General features: G+C 37.3%; 1 protein-coding gene across 2 annotated transcripts; it reads left to right on the forward strand.

Annotated features, from left to right (window-relative positions):
- Positions 1-986: 986 nt before the first annotated feature.
- On the forward strand, positions 987-14,213 carry pik3ap1 (phosphoinositide-3-kinase adaptor protein 1). Of its 2 annotated transcripts, none has more exons than XM_042010468.1 (17): positions 987-1,296; positions 2,111-2,536; positions 3,109-3,335; positions 3,486-3,630; positions 3,746-3,888; positions 3,969-4,101; positions 4,354-4,550; positions 4,662-4,839; positions 4,945-5,007; positions 5,224-5,421; positions 5,513-5,569; positions 7,175-7,368; positions 7,453-7,525; positions 7,677-7,844; positions 8,972-9,042; positions 9,788-9,888; positions 13,795-14,213. In XM_042010468.1, the coding sequence occupies exons 1-17, from the start codon at positions 1,269-1,271 to the stop codon at positions 13,907-13,909; spliced, it is 2,517 nt and encodes an 838-aa protein (XP_041866402.1). In that variant the 5' UTR covers positions 987-1,268; the 3' UTR covers positions 13,910-14,213. The 2 variants fall into 2 exon arrangements, with proteins under 2 accessions (XP_041866402.1, XP_041866401.1); XM_042010467.1 differs by having other exon boundaries at positions 989-1,296; positions 5,170-5,421.
- Positions 14,214-17,820: the final 3,607 nt, after the last annotated feature.

Below are 17,820 nucleotides of genomic sequence, written 5' to 3' on the forward strand. Positions count from 1 at the left end.
CAACACTGAGGGCAAGGAGGGAGAAGTGTTATGCCCAAGGAAACAACAACAAAATATTATGTGTATATATATATATATATATATATATATATATATATATGTGTGTTTTTTTTGTTTTGTTTTTTTGCCGTTGTTGTTTTTTTAACAAAGAAACAAATTTAGGCTGTTGTATGCAGCAACTACTGTTATAAAACCACAAACTTCCATTTAATGAGCACTCACTGAAACTACATGAAGTCGTGGGAACTGGAAACAGTACATACTGAGTAACAGCTGCGTCAGACATATGACCCACTCAAGACATTAACTCATTCATTGGTCATTTGGCTTTTAGACTAAAGAAATGCACCATGTTTCATTGTGTGCTTGTGCATTGCGTGTGTGAATGTCTTTGGTTGGCACATCAGCTTACGAGTTTGTCTGCTAAAGAGACAAAATAACCTCAGATCCTCTATTAATATAATATATGTTACTCATTGTTATTTGCTGCAGTAACAAAATATACATATTAGACTTTACAGTGGCACAGAAACGGTGTATCTGCATCGTAAAAGTAGGTTTTAGTACCTATAGTTATATAACCTTTGGCATCTGTATTGTTGTGGAGTCTTAATACCTGGCAACACTATCACACTGTGAATGTTGTAGTGATAATCATGTTTATGTATTTAAACTATAGTCGTAGAAAGTGACTATGAAACTCTCCCAACCCTATGCACCTTGTTAAGGAAGTGAAAAAACAGAAGAGGCGTGTGGGACAAATAACAGGTGAATTGATCCATTTGTGTGTGTATGTGTGTGTGTATACAATTTTTCTCAATTGTTCTCTACACACAAGAGTAGAGATCTCATGCTTTATGATCTGTGTCTGCATGTTTAAAATGTAACACATTAACTATTTGCTACCCCTTTATCTGTGTTTAAATCAGTTTTGCCCCCAGAATAATTAACTTTCTGCAGATCTCTAGGGACAGCGGGCCAAAAAGTAAAGTGAAATTAAACTCAAGTTGCACGTTCTGACATGGTCGAAGTGCGTTTTCTCACTTCTTGTGCCGTTTCAGGAAGTTGAGCAGAGCCACCAAAATCAGGAAACTAAGTGTTGCTATTTATACAACTGAGCAAAGTGCTTTACATGTAGCTGGTGAACGCTAGTGTGGTGTCAGTTGACGAGTAGAGACGCTTCAGTGAGTTTAAGAAAGCAAAGGGAAATATATGGGCAAATTATGTTCATTTCGGGGTGATTTCTGTGTACTTTGGAGACTTGAACCATGGAGGAAGCTGTCTCAACTGAATCGGGTGAATATGACGCATCCTATTTGACTTGTTTTGGATAAAATAATTTTTAAAAAAACAGCTAAACATATATGTACTTAAAAGCGTAACTTTACAGTTGGTAGTTATCGAACATGGATCACTCTTTTTAATACATTTTTTTTAACTAGCTTTTTATTTGATAGAGTGATGTTTGACTGAGCTTTCATTGAGAATTTTCTTCCGAACCTAAAAAAAAGAGGAACCAGCATCTTAGCATCATGTGTGGATAAATTCATGTGTCAGTTAATGAAGAATTCTTCACACATTTAATTTGAATCAGTTATGTTACAGCTCCTTTCACATACAGATGCCAGGTCTCGCTGCCCTGTCATTAGTGGGAGCAGTGATGAAGGTGAACACTCGTGTTAGGTTTCTTTCCCGGTGAGCGTGTACAGAGGTGAACTTGACCTGATTAAACACTGTAATGAGTCAAACAAAATTACTCCGACCAGTGTTGACACACTGCAGTGTTTGCACAACTTCTTGTTGGCTCTGTGCTGAAATATCAAACAGATCGGACATTCATTCACCAACCACAGTCACCTTGACATTCTGCAGCCGGACAGCTGGTATGCTGTGTAGCATTTCCACCACAAACATAACCTGCTGCAACATGGAAACCAACACATAATATCACCAGTGTCATGTCATTTAGTGTAATTTTGGTTCATGACTGTGATTCATTTCACACTTTTAGGCTTGATCAAAGGTGTTAAACAGAAAATGATGATTATGTTCTGTTTGAATATGTGCACTGTACTCACTAATCACAGTTTAATATATTCTTTTTTTCCAGCTAATTCAGAATCCCTCTCAGAATATGAGCTGTTGATTCTGCACACTGCTGAGGCACAGGAATGGGCAACGTATTTGCAGCAGATCTTGAAATCTTCTCAAAATTTCCACAGAAGGTCTATCTTGCTGTATGCAGTGAGCTCAGCCGATGAGCTCCACCGATATAACTTTGAAGATTTTCAAAGCTGCAGCTGCATTGTGCTGCTCCTCACAGGAGTATTCCTGGACATCCTCTGTGACCACGAACTGCAGGGAGCACTACAGAGACTCCTTTATCCTCCACAAAGAGTAGTGGCCTTCTTATGCGGAGTGCCAGAGGATGACATATGGACTGAGAGTTTTGAAGACTGGCCAAGCTGGAGAAAACTCTATGCTGACGATGAGCCTGCTCTTTACATTTCCACCATTTTAGAAGCAATCACTGACAGTATGTCGCCTTTTCTTACATTTAATATATGTCTAATTTATCTTATTTGTGCCAAATTGTGCACCACAAAAATAAAATTAAACCTTTAGATTGTATTATTGCAGGTTTTAGCCAACCAATGTTTATCCAAAAAAGTTAGAAACAGTTGAATCTCACCTACATTATAAAAAGACTCTTCATTTACTTGGATCAGTTTGTATGTTGCAGTTAATATCTTCATGTTTTGAAAAAAAAGGAAACTAAATGAGAAATATTTGTGCATTTTACAGACAGTTTCAATTCGTGTTACCATGAAACTTTTTTTTTCCATTTTGGATTGACTAAAATCCCCTGTTAAGACTGTTTAACCTATAGGTTACAAAATATTAAAAAATCAGAATAAGGTTAAATTTAGCTCTGCTGAGCATGGGATATTCATAAACCTAAAACTATCTGTACACATTAAGAACATGAGTGAAGCTTAAACACTCCTTAAAGCTTAGCATGAGGCCTCTAATCTGTTTACCATTTTTAATTGCATGATGTTTCTGTGACAGTAAACATAACTTATTGTTGATCATTTTTTCTCAAAGGCAATCAAGCAGGGGCCCCGTGTGACAGTGAAGCAGAGGAGCTGCAAGCTGCTTCGACTGAAAATCCCACCTGCGATGACACAGAGGAAGTGGTCTTAGAAGAGCAAAACGAAAGCGTCTTGAAGGACGAGGAGCCTGTGAGCATGGAGAATTCAACAAGAGAGAAGATTACTGCACCTGCACTCCTCACCTGTCTCACTGTCCAACCAAACAGAGTTTTGTGTGGGGTAAGACTACAGCGTTTTCATAACCGTAGCATGAACGGCTGTATTTGCTGGACTGTGGAGACAGAAGTCTGCAAAGATGATTACACAGACGTCTATTGTTGCTGCTAAGTTGATTGACATGCCATTTTATTGTGCTTTACTGTGTTTAAGAAACAGGAGAAACTTTTTATCATTTTTACAACCAAAGTGGATTGTGAGTCGGTACCAGAGGTGGAGTTCTCATCTGAAAGTATCACAGCAAAAAGAGTGCCGGGCACTTTGGAGAACGAATACACAATTAGTGTAACCGCACCTGGCAAGTATCAACAGGAAGTCATTTGATCTTAAAATAATAACTTTATTTTCACTCCTGTATGCTGCATATCCAAAATCTAAATCTTATTATTTTTTTTATTTTTTTTTTGGTTTAGACATGCCTGCTGGGCCAATATCGCTTACCCTGTACACTGACCAATCATCTGTGAGCTTGAGGCCAGTCACATATTACACCAGTATGGAAGAAGTCAGTCGTCATCTGGAAAAAGCTGCTGATCCTGTGAACTTCATCTGCCAGGTTTAGACTTTTTCCTCATTCTGTTGGCTGGTTTTCTCTTTTGTTCTTAGGTTTGCTAACTTATTTCTATTAAATTCCAGGCCTTTAAATTGACTTCAAATGCAGCAGAATCAGTGGACACTATGCTAACTGACTCATTGAAATCCAAGATGCCTGAAACTGGTCTTCAGTTGTTTGGTGTCAGACAGATTGAAGAAAACGATATGTCGGCATGTGAGTTTCTTCAAAAAGTTTGCTGTTTCATTAGTTACCTCCGATTACTGACGTTTTTTATTAAGATTCTTCTCAAATGATTGACAGCTGACTCGCATTTGTCAGATTTTAAGAGAGCTGAAGAAAACTTTACTCTTTGTTACTTTTTTTACAATGCTCATTTAACCGTTTTTGCAATCACACAAAACAAACTGAAAGCAGCATTTAGGAGTCGGCATGTAGTCTTATATAAGTAGTTGTATCTGTTTTCAGATCAACGGAATGAGGAGTTTCCCACTTTGCTCCACTTTGCTGCTAAGTACGGCTTGAAGAAGCTCACAACAACTCTGCTTAACTGTCCTGGGGCTCTGCAGGCTTACAGTGTGATGAACAAGCATGGAGACTACCCAAACACACTGGCAGAGAAGAGCGGCTTCATGGAACTCAGGCGTTTCATGGATGAATTTGTTGTAAGTCCATTAAAGAATCTTTTGTTCATTCCTGCAACATGATCATAATAAGAATACAAGTGAAACAGCTGGGTTTTTCTCTGGCTATTCAATGTGCTTTAATCACTCCAGGAGACAGCAGACATGGTCAAGTTTCACTTGGAAGACACTGCCAATACGGAGAATGATGTGGAGGTTTACGAGTCGATGTCAACAACCTCTCAGGACATCATGATGAAGCACTCTGGCTGCTCAGTGGACATTTATGAGTCAATGCTGGGGCTCAACCCAGAATGTGCAGAGGACTTCTGTAAGATCAGATATAATTTATTTTTGGTTTTAGCATTGATCAAAAATGGAGGCTTTAAATGCTGATTCTGCTGATTTTTGTTTACATTTTTATTTTTTTTCTTAGATGAAGTGATGACTGCCGTAGATGAGAACCCAGAGGAAGCGATGCTCAGGACGTTCTTCCAAGGTACACATTTATACAAGAAAAAAAGGGGGCTTTGTTGATTGTCCTTTAACTGAGAAGCAACTGTAATCCTAAAATCCTAAAAAATGCAGATATTTCTGTTTTTACTAAATGACACATATCAGTTTTGTGATACTGTGTAAAAACTGTGTTTTTATTCTCCAGCAAAACCACATGCCACTGAAGACAATGCTGACAACCTTAACTTTAAATGTGCAGAGGTGGAGACACAGGAGCAGAGTAACTTGGATGAAACTGAGGAGGAGGATCCATACAATCTTTGTCCAGAAGATATCTATGATACTGTAGATGCGAACAGCACCTATAACCCAGGAATCCTGAACCGTCCACCAGCCCCTATCCCCAGACCTGAGACGGAGTCAGAACCTGAACAAAAAATTACCTACATCTCAAGAGGTATTGCACGTTTTGCTCTGTTTTTATTTATTGATACTTCTTTTTTTAAAACTGTCCTTTCAGCAAAAATAAATAATTAAATATTTGACAGTATTTACAGAGAAGAGTAAATCCCAGAGCAAAACCATGGAAACGCAATACCCTGCAGGTAAAGCAGTTTGATAAGCAAAATATTTATTTTCTTTTTGTTTGTTAAGTTTGTTTTTTGTAGCATGGCTAATTAATCTGACTGATTGTCCTTATTCATTGTTTATTAGGCCAGTTAAACACTGCAGTGGTTGTATTCCGCTTCAGTTTGGAGGGGCCCAAATATATAGTTTGGATTTATTAAACCAACTAACAGGTGTCTTGATCAGTGTAGAGCAGGGGTAGCCAACGTTGGTCCTCGAGGGCACCAATCCGGCAGGTTTTCCAGATTTCCCTGCCCCAACACACCTGACTTAAACTAACGAGTCATTGTGGAGATCCTTATAGGCTGTTGGATCCATTTAAATTGAGTCAGGTGTGTTGGAGCAGGGAAATCTGGAAAACCTGCCGGATTGGTGCCCTCGAGGACCAACGTTGGCTACCCCTGGTGTAGAGTGTATGAATTGTCACATGCACTAACAGTGCGCTTGCTTTGTTTAAATAGTACACATGCACACATCTGGAAAACAAAGAATTTACCTCTTGATTCTATCTGAGTATACTGGTATTAATGGTGTGAGACACGAGGCATTCAGTAACATCAGATCTTTGTCAAATAAAAACCAACAAGAAATACTTAATAGTCATGACTAATTTTGGCTCCAGTGCCCCACATTGCTTATTGGGAAACACAATTGAGAGCTAATCACAGACATTTTCTATCTGACAAAGCAGGGAAAGTACAGGTGCACATAAAAACAACTACATCTAATTTCCTCTGCCACATGTTTTTATCTTAAACCTGAAATGACTAAATAAATGATCAAAACGTTTTTGATCTTTCCACACTTCACCACACCTGGCTGTAATAAATGGCTCATCAGTAGGCTAGCAAAGAGCTTGGTGAGAAGTCCGTTAAGCTGAATCAGATGTGTTGAAGCAGGAAAGCATCTAAAACATGTCGGGCAGTGGTACTTCAGGACCAGAACCGAGAAATGCTGATGAAATGTACATGTATATTATTACATCTGTGCATTTTCTTTGAAATGAGATAATTAAAAGAACAATAAGTGATTATTTGCCCCTGAAGCTTCTGAATCAACTGAATCAATAAATTTGAATAGTACTAAACTGCAGTAATACACGTATATAGTTGCCAAAACAGTAATATAACAAAGTCAAATACAATTTAAGATAAATAAATAACTAAAAAAAACTTCTTTAGCTGATGATATTTTGGAAACAAACACTACAAAATGTTTCAGGTAAACTCTTGGAAAAATCTAAGAATTTTATTAGTGTATCTTGATTACTCTGCCGTCACGCTCAGACACTGCCAGGCCATGTACCCCGGCTGCTGTTCAAAGTTCAGATTAATTTAATGGCCTCTATACAATAAACAATGTTCAGTTATTTTTATGTACTAGGTTTTAAGCTGCTGTCTACTTATAATCATGCTTACAGACCAAAACAGAAAAATGATTGTTAGCCTTTTTGCTTTTTGCTTTTTGCATGTATCCAAGTTCAGCTTGCATGCCAGCTTCCTAAATTAAACGGATGCAGTTTCAATTTAAAAAAAATATTTTATTCTAACTTTACTTTATGTGTTTATTTTTATTTTAAACAGCTAGACCTGCATTTGAACCCCCATTTTCTACATATGATCCCTATGCTGGGATGAAGACCCCAGGGCAGAGACAGCTTATATCCCTGCAGGAGAGGGTTAAAGTGGGGGAAATAACTGTGGATGAAGCTGTCCAAGAGTTCAAGGCTTGGCAGTTTGACAATGACAGGAGGGCAAGCTCCCTACGCTATCAGCAGGTAGATCAAATGTGCAGATTTACAAGCAATGGTCAAGCAATAAATCTAAGATTTATTTATTTATTTTTTATTTTTTATTTCAAGGAAAATCTGAAGAAATTGCGGGACAGCATCACCAGGCGTCACAAAGAGAGAGAAAAGTCTGGAAAGGAACTTGGTATTATTTAGTTATACAATAATTACTCTATCCTTTGAAGTCATACTGTATATTTTCATGATAAACTCAATTATTAATGATTATTTAAAATAAGAAGAAATATTTTGGTTATCAAAAGTTCATATTTTTAATGTGGCCACTCTTCTCTTAGATTATGAAATAACTGCTCCGCTGCAGAGGAACTTATACTGGGGCTCCAGTATGACATTAGAGTGTGCTGTATATGAAACAGCACCCAGGACGATGGCTCCACCCCCTCCTCCAGTTCAGACTATCCAAAGAGGCAACTGGAAAACAGGCAGTACATCTAGTACATCAAGTATGTCCAAGCTTTTACCATGTTTTTCTTTATAAGTGCGTATGATGAGGTAAAAACCATGTTTTGCTGCTTTGTGATGTGAGATGATCAGTGCCTGCACCTTCTTATTGTTCATGCCTATGCTTCTGTATTTTTCATACAAGAGGATGGGGACCAGCTCGGATCTGTAGTCATTATTTCAACCTGAAAAGGATGATTACTATACCAATCACCTTACTTAAGAATTTGCTAAAGTAAAATTTAGCAAAGTCTTCCATTAACACAAAAATTAATAAAAGCTTTCAAGCGCTGATTTTAACAGATGTCTGTAATGATGATGCCCAGTGTTTAAGCTCTTCATGTGTGTTTGTTAAGGTTTCTGCTTCAAGTCAGACAAATCTTTATATTTTGAGTTCTGAGCCAAAAGGAGACACAGTGTGTGTGATTCATTTATTCAAAAAAAAAAATTCGGCACAAGCTTATTTCCTGAAGTTGCTCTTTATCAATGTTTTTTTGTTTATCTAGATGTTCTTGACCTGTTTTGCATTACGAAACATTTATAAAGCCAATAAGTTGATTAAAAACCTTGATCCTAGTATTAAAAACATATTACAACCCAGTCACATTATGTTTTGAGTTATTTAGGTTGCCAGTTTGATCGAATATGGCAGTATTTTTATCAGAGCATGAGCCATTTAATTAGTTTTTTAAGATTCACTGTATGTTTAAGTAAATTTTATATACAGTGACGATAACAGGAAAGAAATCCCTCTTCAATTCTCAGCTTTTACGTATTAGAACATCATCCTTTTCTTTAATAATGTTTATTTAGTATAAGATATTTATTTTTCATTATAAACTCACTCAGACCTAAAAGCAGCATTTAACACAAATAAACCACATGCCGTAATAAACGTTGTTCTACTCCGTTTCTACTCTGCTGGCTTCCCTGTTTAGTATCTCCCGTGTCAACCTTCAGACATGTTGTACAACTGTAATATGCATGTTGACAGACTTGAAAAAGCAATTCTTGCCCACAGTGCTCTTTCGCCATAACTCACCACAAGCACAAACCTCTGGGAAACTTGAACTCATTTGTCTTCTTTCTACATTAACTTGTTTTGTATTTTTCTGTCTTGCTTTATCAGGCACTGAAAGCAACAGACTCAGCACTCACAGCACTTTTAGTTACAGTAGCGGCACAGAGCCTGATTTTGAGGTGAGGTCACACTCATAGCTGGCACATTTGCATCTTCTGGGCACGTGGAGACAGTTTGCTTCACACAAATGTTTTTACATCAGAGAAAGGCAGTGAATTTTTGATGGCAGCTGTTTTTCTCTGTTTGCTCTTCATAAACTAATTTAAAAGTTAACTTTTACTTCTGGTGCTTCGGCAAGAACATCCGTAACTTAACTGCATGTGCATCAGGGAGGTCGACAGCGGGGGCAGTGTTCAGTTTGACTATTTTCAAAGCTCACTTCAGTTTTTCATTTCCTAAAATAAAGTAGAAAATGACGCCTGCTTTCTTGTCAGGTCTTGAAAGCCGAAGACACAGAATTCTATGGTGTAACCAGAACATCTTTCCGAGCCTTATCTCAAACCTCTGTCTAATACTTGACGAAGCCCATTTAAATTAAGGTTTATAGACTTATAACTAATGCATTTATAACTATTTATTTATTTAAAATGGTCCAAATAAATCTTAAAACCCCAATGTGATGTTTAAATGTTTTGCTAAGACCTTTGTCATTTTAGCTTGAGGAATAACTTGGAATATTTAATGATCATTAGAAAAATAATGGGTTAATGCGCTGTTCATCTTTTTATTTTTTTTAACTGTGGCAATAGTGAGACGTTAGCATTGATAAAATTGTTTAATCTTGACGATCATAAGTAACCACCTCTAATTGTGATCTCAAGGTGTGATTACATATTTATTTGGTGTTTCTTGTTTCTGTTAAAGGACGCAGTCGAAAGTCTGCCCCCTCCGCCTCGACCTCCACGGCCGTCCGATGCGGCGCCTGTCATTCCTCCACCCAGGGTTCCTCCCCGGGTCCCAGAAAGGTGAGGCTAAATACCCATAACTGCCACTGCTGATCACTATAGGTGTGGCAGAAACAAACAGGGAGACTTTAAAAACAACACAAAAAAATCTTTAAGCTGCGATGAAGTGAGACAATAAACGATAAAGGGGAAGCATTCACCCACCAGTGAATTCACAGCTGTATGATAGAGAGGAAGCCAGACTGAAAGCGATGGAGGTGGGGATATTCATGTTCTGTGAACATATCAGCTTTTGTTGAGGTGTATGGTGTGTGGTTCTATTATATTTAGCGGCAACCAGTTCCTGTAAGTTAATGAACTGTTTGACCTCTTTTACTTTGTTTTTAGAAGCAGAACCATCTCGACTGCATTATGCCAGCTATAAAGATATGTAGGCAAACAACAGGGTACCAATTATTACAAAAAGTTTCAATAAGGTGTCTCACCATTGACATTAAGTGTGATAGTGAAATCCCCTGAACCAGCTTCAATAGAGCAGCTGCATCTATCACAAAAGTTAGAGGTGCTGCAAATAGCGTGCTAGAGTCTATCTGTGGTTCAATTCTTGTTAGTTTCACAGAACTGTGAGATCTTATCGAGAAGTGTTTTTTTGTTTGTTTTTTGTATGTGTCTTACAAAACTAGTAACAAAAAAAAAAGAACTGTACTAATATAAGCACATGCTGACCACTCAAAGTGCTGTTACACTACATGCCACATTCACACAGCACTTATATTGGTCTATACAGTACTAGGTGTATTTAGGTGTATTTACCTATACACGCATTCATAACTTGATAGACACAGTTTAGCTTTAAAGCTCTGACAGATGGTTCTCTGGGCAAGACTAAAGTTGTTTATCTACCTGTGATGAGCTGTGCGTCGCTTCTCAAATGCCACTTGTTGTGCAGCACAAAGCTGATTCAGAGAGACCTCTTCCTCTTCTAAAGTGTCTGTGATGGATAGCTCCCAGCAGAGATGATAACCTGATATTTCTACAAGCAGGAACCGCTGATCTGGGTAAACTCAATAAATTGGAAATGGTGCTAGAGCAGTGCAGGCAATTTACCCCTGTTTACAGTATGTTTGTTTCTAGATAAAGGTAAGGCTATCAGAAGTGGTATGAGAGAAAGAGTGTACATGCATACACAAACACGCATGCATGCATGTGTGCTACATTTACCTCAAGTAGGTAAATGTAGCAAGCAACCACAATGCCTTATTCAATAACTGCAGGTACAAAACTGTTAACAGAAGTATTAAAAACATGATAACTATCCTGTTGTGGTACATTTCGTAATAGATAAAATTCTGCGATTAATCATGAGTTAACTCAGAACACTCATGTGATTAATCTAATATACATTTTCATAAGCCCAAATTATTAGAGTACTTTCCCAATCATTAATAAAATATTTGGTTAAAAACAAAAAAGAATTTGATTCTAAATTATGAAATGGAAATTCAGGTTTTTCTGTTAGGAAAAATAAGAAGCAATAATTTACATGTTTAAGGCAGAAATAGATTTTTCCTCCAGCAATGGGGAAAATAAATAAATATAGATAAATATAAATAAATGAAAGCAGCAGGTTAAAATAGAAAGACATAAAAATTGTTAAATACAGTACATTCAACAGCACTTTGTGTAAAAGGTAGACAACAAGTCATCACAAGCTATTTTGTTCCTTGGGGAGACTGGAACAAAAGATTTTTATAACTGTTTTGTATTTGGGCCCTGAGTATCTGCACCCAGATGGCTGCAACATGAACTCAACATGCAGGGGGTGACTAAGGTCAGACATGATGCCTTCTGCCTTCTTTAACCTCTTAAGGCCCAAGCAATTTTTTTACATGCATTTTTTATTTCTCTTTGTTATTTGGGCTTGTTTTAACCCAATTAGAATAAAAACCAAGCTTCATATATTGATATTATGTACTTTTAGAGAAAAATGATGTCCACATATGTGGACTAATGTTCTGAATTTCCATAAAACACAATTAGGTCAACTTTAGATAATAGAGTGAAAAAACTCCGTATTTCCACCTTGAACATTGCAGTGTTTTTTCCTGGCTGCTTTTGCATCTATTAAGAACACAAATACCAAATTTTTTTTTAACATGTTTTGATTATCAGAGAGAAAAAAAACAACATAAGAAACATTGCATTTTTGCCCATTCTGAACATTTTAACTACTGGATCAGTTTCATGGGTTGATCAGATTGGCAGGTTGGCAGATAATTGTCAATATTTCACGGTTGTGAACATAAGAGCTAAAAAGTGCTGTCCACGTATGTGGCCGCTAAGCCCTAAGAGGTTAAGGCTCTGACCTCAAAGAAGAAGGGAAAGAAATTAACTGCAACCACAAGGCTCGCGTTCATTTCAGCCTGAGTGTACACCCCTCACAAACTGTCCCAGTCTTTTCTTATTTTTTTAGTTATTTTTTTCTGTTGAGTGTAGTTTTTGTTAGATTTCTATGGAAGCTTATTGCTACCACCAAAAGTAAAACACTGGACCTTGTCATATTATCATATCACATGGTGCGATGCGATGTTGTGATAATATTTTCAAGAACATATTCAGCTATTATTTTGCCTTTTTAAGTGATTTCTTCATTGTTCTGTTCTGATTTATTGTTGTACACAGTGGGAATATGTGACAGTTAATATGTGTGACTCGCCATGTCTACATAGTATGAAGTAAAACTTAAGTCTTGTACATCTGCTTTGGTGTCTCAACACCGTTTCCCTCCCTCAAGATAAAAAGATTAATAATATGAATATGTTGTTTTACATTCCAACATAAAATGTATGATGTTACAACACTTCCAGAGGTTTCTGTTTTAGATCTGTTCTTTGGTTTATCTTCAGGCTTTTATTTCAGGTGGAGTCGTCTGTGTGTTTATCTTCTTTTCTGTTGTATTTAGAAGAATTTGTATTCTGTTTTATTTACTTCCTGCTCCCCTGCTATGCTTGGTTCTCAGTTGCTGATTACACCTGCTCTACATTTATCACAAGTCCACCTGTATTGGAATAGCAGTGGCTCAGGTGTTGGAGTGGGTCATCCAATAACTGGAGTGTTGGAGGTTCAAATCTTGCTTCATTCCAGTTGTCATGTCCTTGGGCAAGTTACTTCACCCTCCTCACCTCCAGTTTCAGTATTGCTGGTGAAAATATGTCCGGTGGTGGTTCTAGAGTCTGTTGATGCAGATTGGTTGCCATGTTTGTCGGTCTGCCCCCAGTTAAACACTCACTCTTGTCTGAGTTTTGTTGTCAACTCGGTTTCTCAAACATCCTGCTTCAGCAGAGCTTTTTGGTTTGATTTTAAATGAATGACTCAGTTCTGTCTGCCCATCTTTCATCTCATTGTTCAGCATTTGAATCCTTCCTGTCCTCCTTTATCACGGATCATGTAAACTAACTATATATATGAGCAGGAAATATAGAGTTTTAACTCGAGTAAAATCCACGTGATCTACAATCTCACTAAACATTTGCAAGTATTAAAACTATAATTTAGTTTAGCTAGCTGAAGGAGCTTGTTTTGTTGGAGTAGCTGTGTGCTTCAGATTTATGTCAGATTGTGATTCAGTGGGTAAAATAATCCACAGGTATGGATAACACAACCTTTATCTCATATGTTTCCACTCTGAACTTCAGACTCTTTATCTTATCTAAAGTAAGCAATCTAAATAAAACCTAAGATTTTAAAAGTGACTACTCAAATATAAAACATAAAATAATGTGCTTCAAAAAAATATGAGAACTTCTCATTTCTAAAAATAACACAGACACTTCACAGACCACATGTTTCACAATCTGGAAGTGTATGTCATAACCTCTTCTATTTTTACTTTTAAAAAGAGGTTTGACTTTTTACTCTGTTTGCTTCAAAACTGAGAACCCTTCATCATCAATATGCTTCCTGCAGGGTGCCAGATGTGCAGCATGAGCGCTACATATCCTGCCCGACACGAGCGCCACCTCAAAGACCCATGCACAGGCAAGCAGACTCAGCGCCTCCATTACCTCGCCGTCTGCGGTGATGCCCACACGTCACCACCTTTAACCAATCAGGCTTTAAAGTTATTTTAGATTAGAAATGGAAATTTATTGTAATGTGTCTCTTCTAACCACTAAAAGGACTAAACAAGATGCACCCATGCAGAAGGAAACTTTTTTTTTACAGTTTCTTTTTCTGTATATAACAGATATTTAGTTGTGATATTTTCTTGTATGGGAGTAGGTGTGTGAGAGGGAGTGTGTGTAGTTTTTATCAGTATATGTATGTCCTTTGTTTTTTTCTGTAAAAACTTTGGTGTGTAATAAATTTGAAACGTTCAATAATTATAATATAGTTCTTTATTCTTTATAGTAAGGCATGTGATAATGATGAGTATTTACTAATGATAAATAACTATTAATCTTACATATATTTCCTGTAGTTGTGTTGTTTATGGATAACTATTAATTTTTAGGTAGTGCTTGCAGGTATTGTACTCCATTGTACATCACATTTATAATATATGTATTTCTTCATCATTTCATTATGATAATTTAACACAACTTAAAGCAAACATGTTAAAAATAAAACAAAAAGGACAAAAAAAATGTGTTCGAAAGGGAGTAGGTAGAAGTAAAGAAAAACATATTTTTCTTACCCCTTTTAAACAATTTCAGAATATCTACAGTATCAGTTTGACACATTTTTGTTCACAATTCGGATAATGCCTAATACTACCAACACACTTTATGAACTTTATCTACTGGATTCATACAGACCTCATTTCCACCCAGTGGTTGATTTGTGCCAATTAAATACCATCATAATAACTTTTACTCCACCGCATATTTCCCAACCGTTTCTTTTTTGTTTAGTTTTATAAGCATATTTACATTTGTGCTTTACTTTAACTCCTCACTCAATCCATTCCATAAATCTACAGTGTAGAATGATATACATGTCCTCCTCTGTGTGGTATGGACACAATGTGTTTTAAAATTTGATTGACCGAGTTAAATGTAAATATTTACTAGCTACTTTAAACAGATTCAGCTTTGGACCATATTTCATTAACTGGATTAAAATCTTATACAGCTCTCCTAATGCGAGTGTCAGAATGAATAAACCTCTCCAAGTTTTAATTTACAAAGGGGTACCGGACAAGGTTGTCCACTATCCCCCTCACTTTTTGCTATATTTATTGTACTGCTAGCCACTGCAATTAGACAAAATCAAGCTATTAAAGGCATTCAATCCAAAAGTATAATTCATAAAATAAGCCTTTATGCTGATGACATTTTACTATTCCTCCAGAACTCAAAAACATCTCTATCTCAAACAATCTCACTAATTAATAAATTCTCATCACTCTAAGACTACTCTATTAATGGGTCTAAGAGTACAGTTCTACCCATCAGCTGTAGCTTTCAAAATCTACTTAGCATCACATTACAATCAGGTAACATTAGATACCTGGGAGTAACTATTCCCTCCAGGCTCCCAGAACTAACAAAACTTAATCACATTCACCTTCTTAAGACTATAGAAGATGATCTCTCTCGCTGGAAATCTCTATCCATTTCACTTATGGGGAGAGTTGCTACTATAAAAATGATGGTTCTACCCAAAATCAACTATTTGTTTTCTATGATTCCTATGAAACCCCCTCCACCTGGTTTAAATCGCTAGAATCACACATCTCTCAATTTCTCTGGAAAAATAAATCCAAACCCCGGATCAGTTTAAAAACTTTACAGAAGCCGAAATATAGGGGAGGATTAGACCTGTCTAACTTTCAACATTTTTTCCTAGGTGACGCTGGTGGCAGGTAAGTGATGCTAATGCTGTAGGTGACATAGTTCTGGTGAGACGGCAGATTCAAACTAGGCGCGCTCAAACATTTATGCTTTCATTCAATTGTATTTTGTGCCAGCCTAATCAAAATATTCTTTAAAGTAGGAAAATAGTGTATTTAAAAGGTACACTCTGGAGCACAGCGGGGAGGATTTGGATTACGACAAACTCGTCATGGGAAAACCAAACAACACGTCAACCCCCTCCACCTTATCTAAGGCCAAGACACAGCGAAATGAGGATTCACCTGGAGCTATTTCACCACCGGGGAACGACTCAACGGACGTTCTTATCGCTATAGATAATAAACTCAGTAGTTTTGATGCTCGTTTGAGCCTGGTAAAAATTCTCCAAAAGGAGTTCCAGGTGTTACGTGAATCATTAGAATTCAGCCAGAAGCAGGTGGAAACTTTGGCTGTAGAAAATGCCGGTCTCAGAGAGTTGGTAAAATCCCTCAACGAGGGCTTGACCCGTCTCTCAGAAGAAAATAAGAAGATGAAGGAAACGGTGATCGATCTGCAGGCGGATATTCTGGTATTCCAGAGCTGACAGAGGAGGACCCAGAGACCATGGTGAAAAACCCCATCAAAACTTACCTGAAGCTCCCAGAGGAAACGGTGAAAAACATCTCTTTTCACAGAGTCAATCATCTCGGCAGGAGGAAACCCGGGTCCAGCAGACTAAGACCTATTGTAGCGAAGTTCGTCAGTTTCAAACAGAAGGAGCAGATGAAGAACCAGGGTCGCAAACTGAAGGGAACGAACTTCGGAGTAAATGACCAATATCTGAGAGAGATTCTGGACCAACGGAGAGTTTTTTCCTAATTCATAATTTTCCTGTTATCTCACTAGATCATGTTATATCCTTAAAACTTCCATAAAATATAATTTAGTTAACAGTAAAGCCACTGTCCGTCTCCACTACACAGCTCTCAACACAGATGCATTTTTTAAATTACTTTTTTCCTTTGGCACTGTCGCTCTTTTCACTCTTCACACTTCTTCTTTCCAACCCTTTAATGGTTAACGGTGTTCCCATTTGTCATTATATTATATACACATCAGCACTTTTCATTATTCACAGGAACGCACACAGAACAGCACAAGCGCACATACATCCCTGTCACAACCAGCTGGCAGATACACATGCATGCGGAGAAGCAGTGGGATGCACGCACACACACTTCAGTAAAATGCATATAGCCCTCATCTCTGTGGTTGGTTCATGAACAAACTCACATTTGTCACTTGGAATGTGCGTGGAGCTGGCACAAGGTAAAAGAGGTTAAAATTTTTTAATCGGCTGCAAGAAATGAAAGCAGATATAATATTACTCCAAGAGACCCATTTATCAAACTCAACAATAGATCTTCTTTCAACAACCCAGTTTCCATATATTTAGCTAAATTCAGCTTGTTATAATTCTAGGCAGAGAGGAGTAGTAACTCTTATTAATAGAAGGTTAAACTTTGACATAGATAAATACAATCATAGATCCAGAAAGCAGATTTGTAATAGTTACATTATCTATGAAAAATGTTAAGTTATGTATTGCAAATATGTATGGTCCAAATGTACCAGTATCATTCACTCTGAGAAGTAAGAGCAATAAACAAGCAACTAGAAACTGGAGATTTAATACGTCATTACTTAAAGATCCTGAGTTTATCAGCTCCTTCAAAAGAGAATGGTCCTTATATCTAGAAAACGACTTGCCAAAAACTTCAGCTTGTGTTCTTTGGGAAGCAGGAAAAGCAGTAATGAGAGGGAAAATAATTTCCTTTTCTTCCCACAAGAAAAAGAAGGAAACTTTGAGAATTTCAGAGTTAGAACTCAGAATTAAATCCTTAGAGGACGCTTACCATGTCTCCCCTGAAGAACGCATACTAAATGCTATAAGGAAAGCTAAACTTGAACCTTATGAAATAATAGATAAAAAGATGCAATTCTTGGTGCAAAGACTTTGCTTGGAGAACTTTGAACATGGCAGCAAACCTGAAAGGTTCCTGGCTAATCAGTTAAAAACAAACAAGGAGAAAACAACCATCTCCTCTGTCAGATATCCAAAAGGAAACATCAGCCACGACCCTGACAAGATAAA

The sequence above is a fragment of the Melanotaenia boesemani genome, chromosome 16 (assembly GCF_017639745.1).
Source record: "Melanotaenia boesemani isolate fMelBoe1 chromosome 16, fMelBoe1.pri, whole genome shotgun sequence".
Classification (NCBI taxonomy): domain Eukaryota; kingdom Metazoa; phylum Chordata; class Actinopteri; order Atheriniformes; family Melanotaeniidae; genus Melanotaenia; species Melanotaenia boesemani.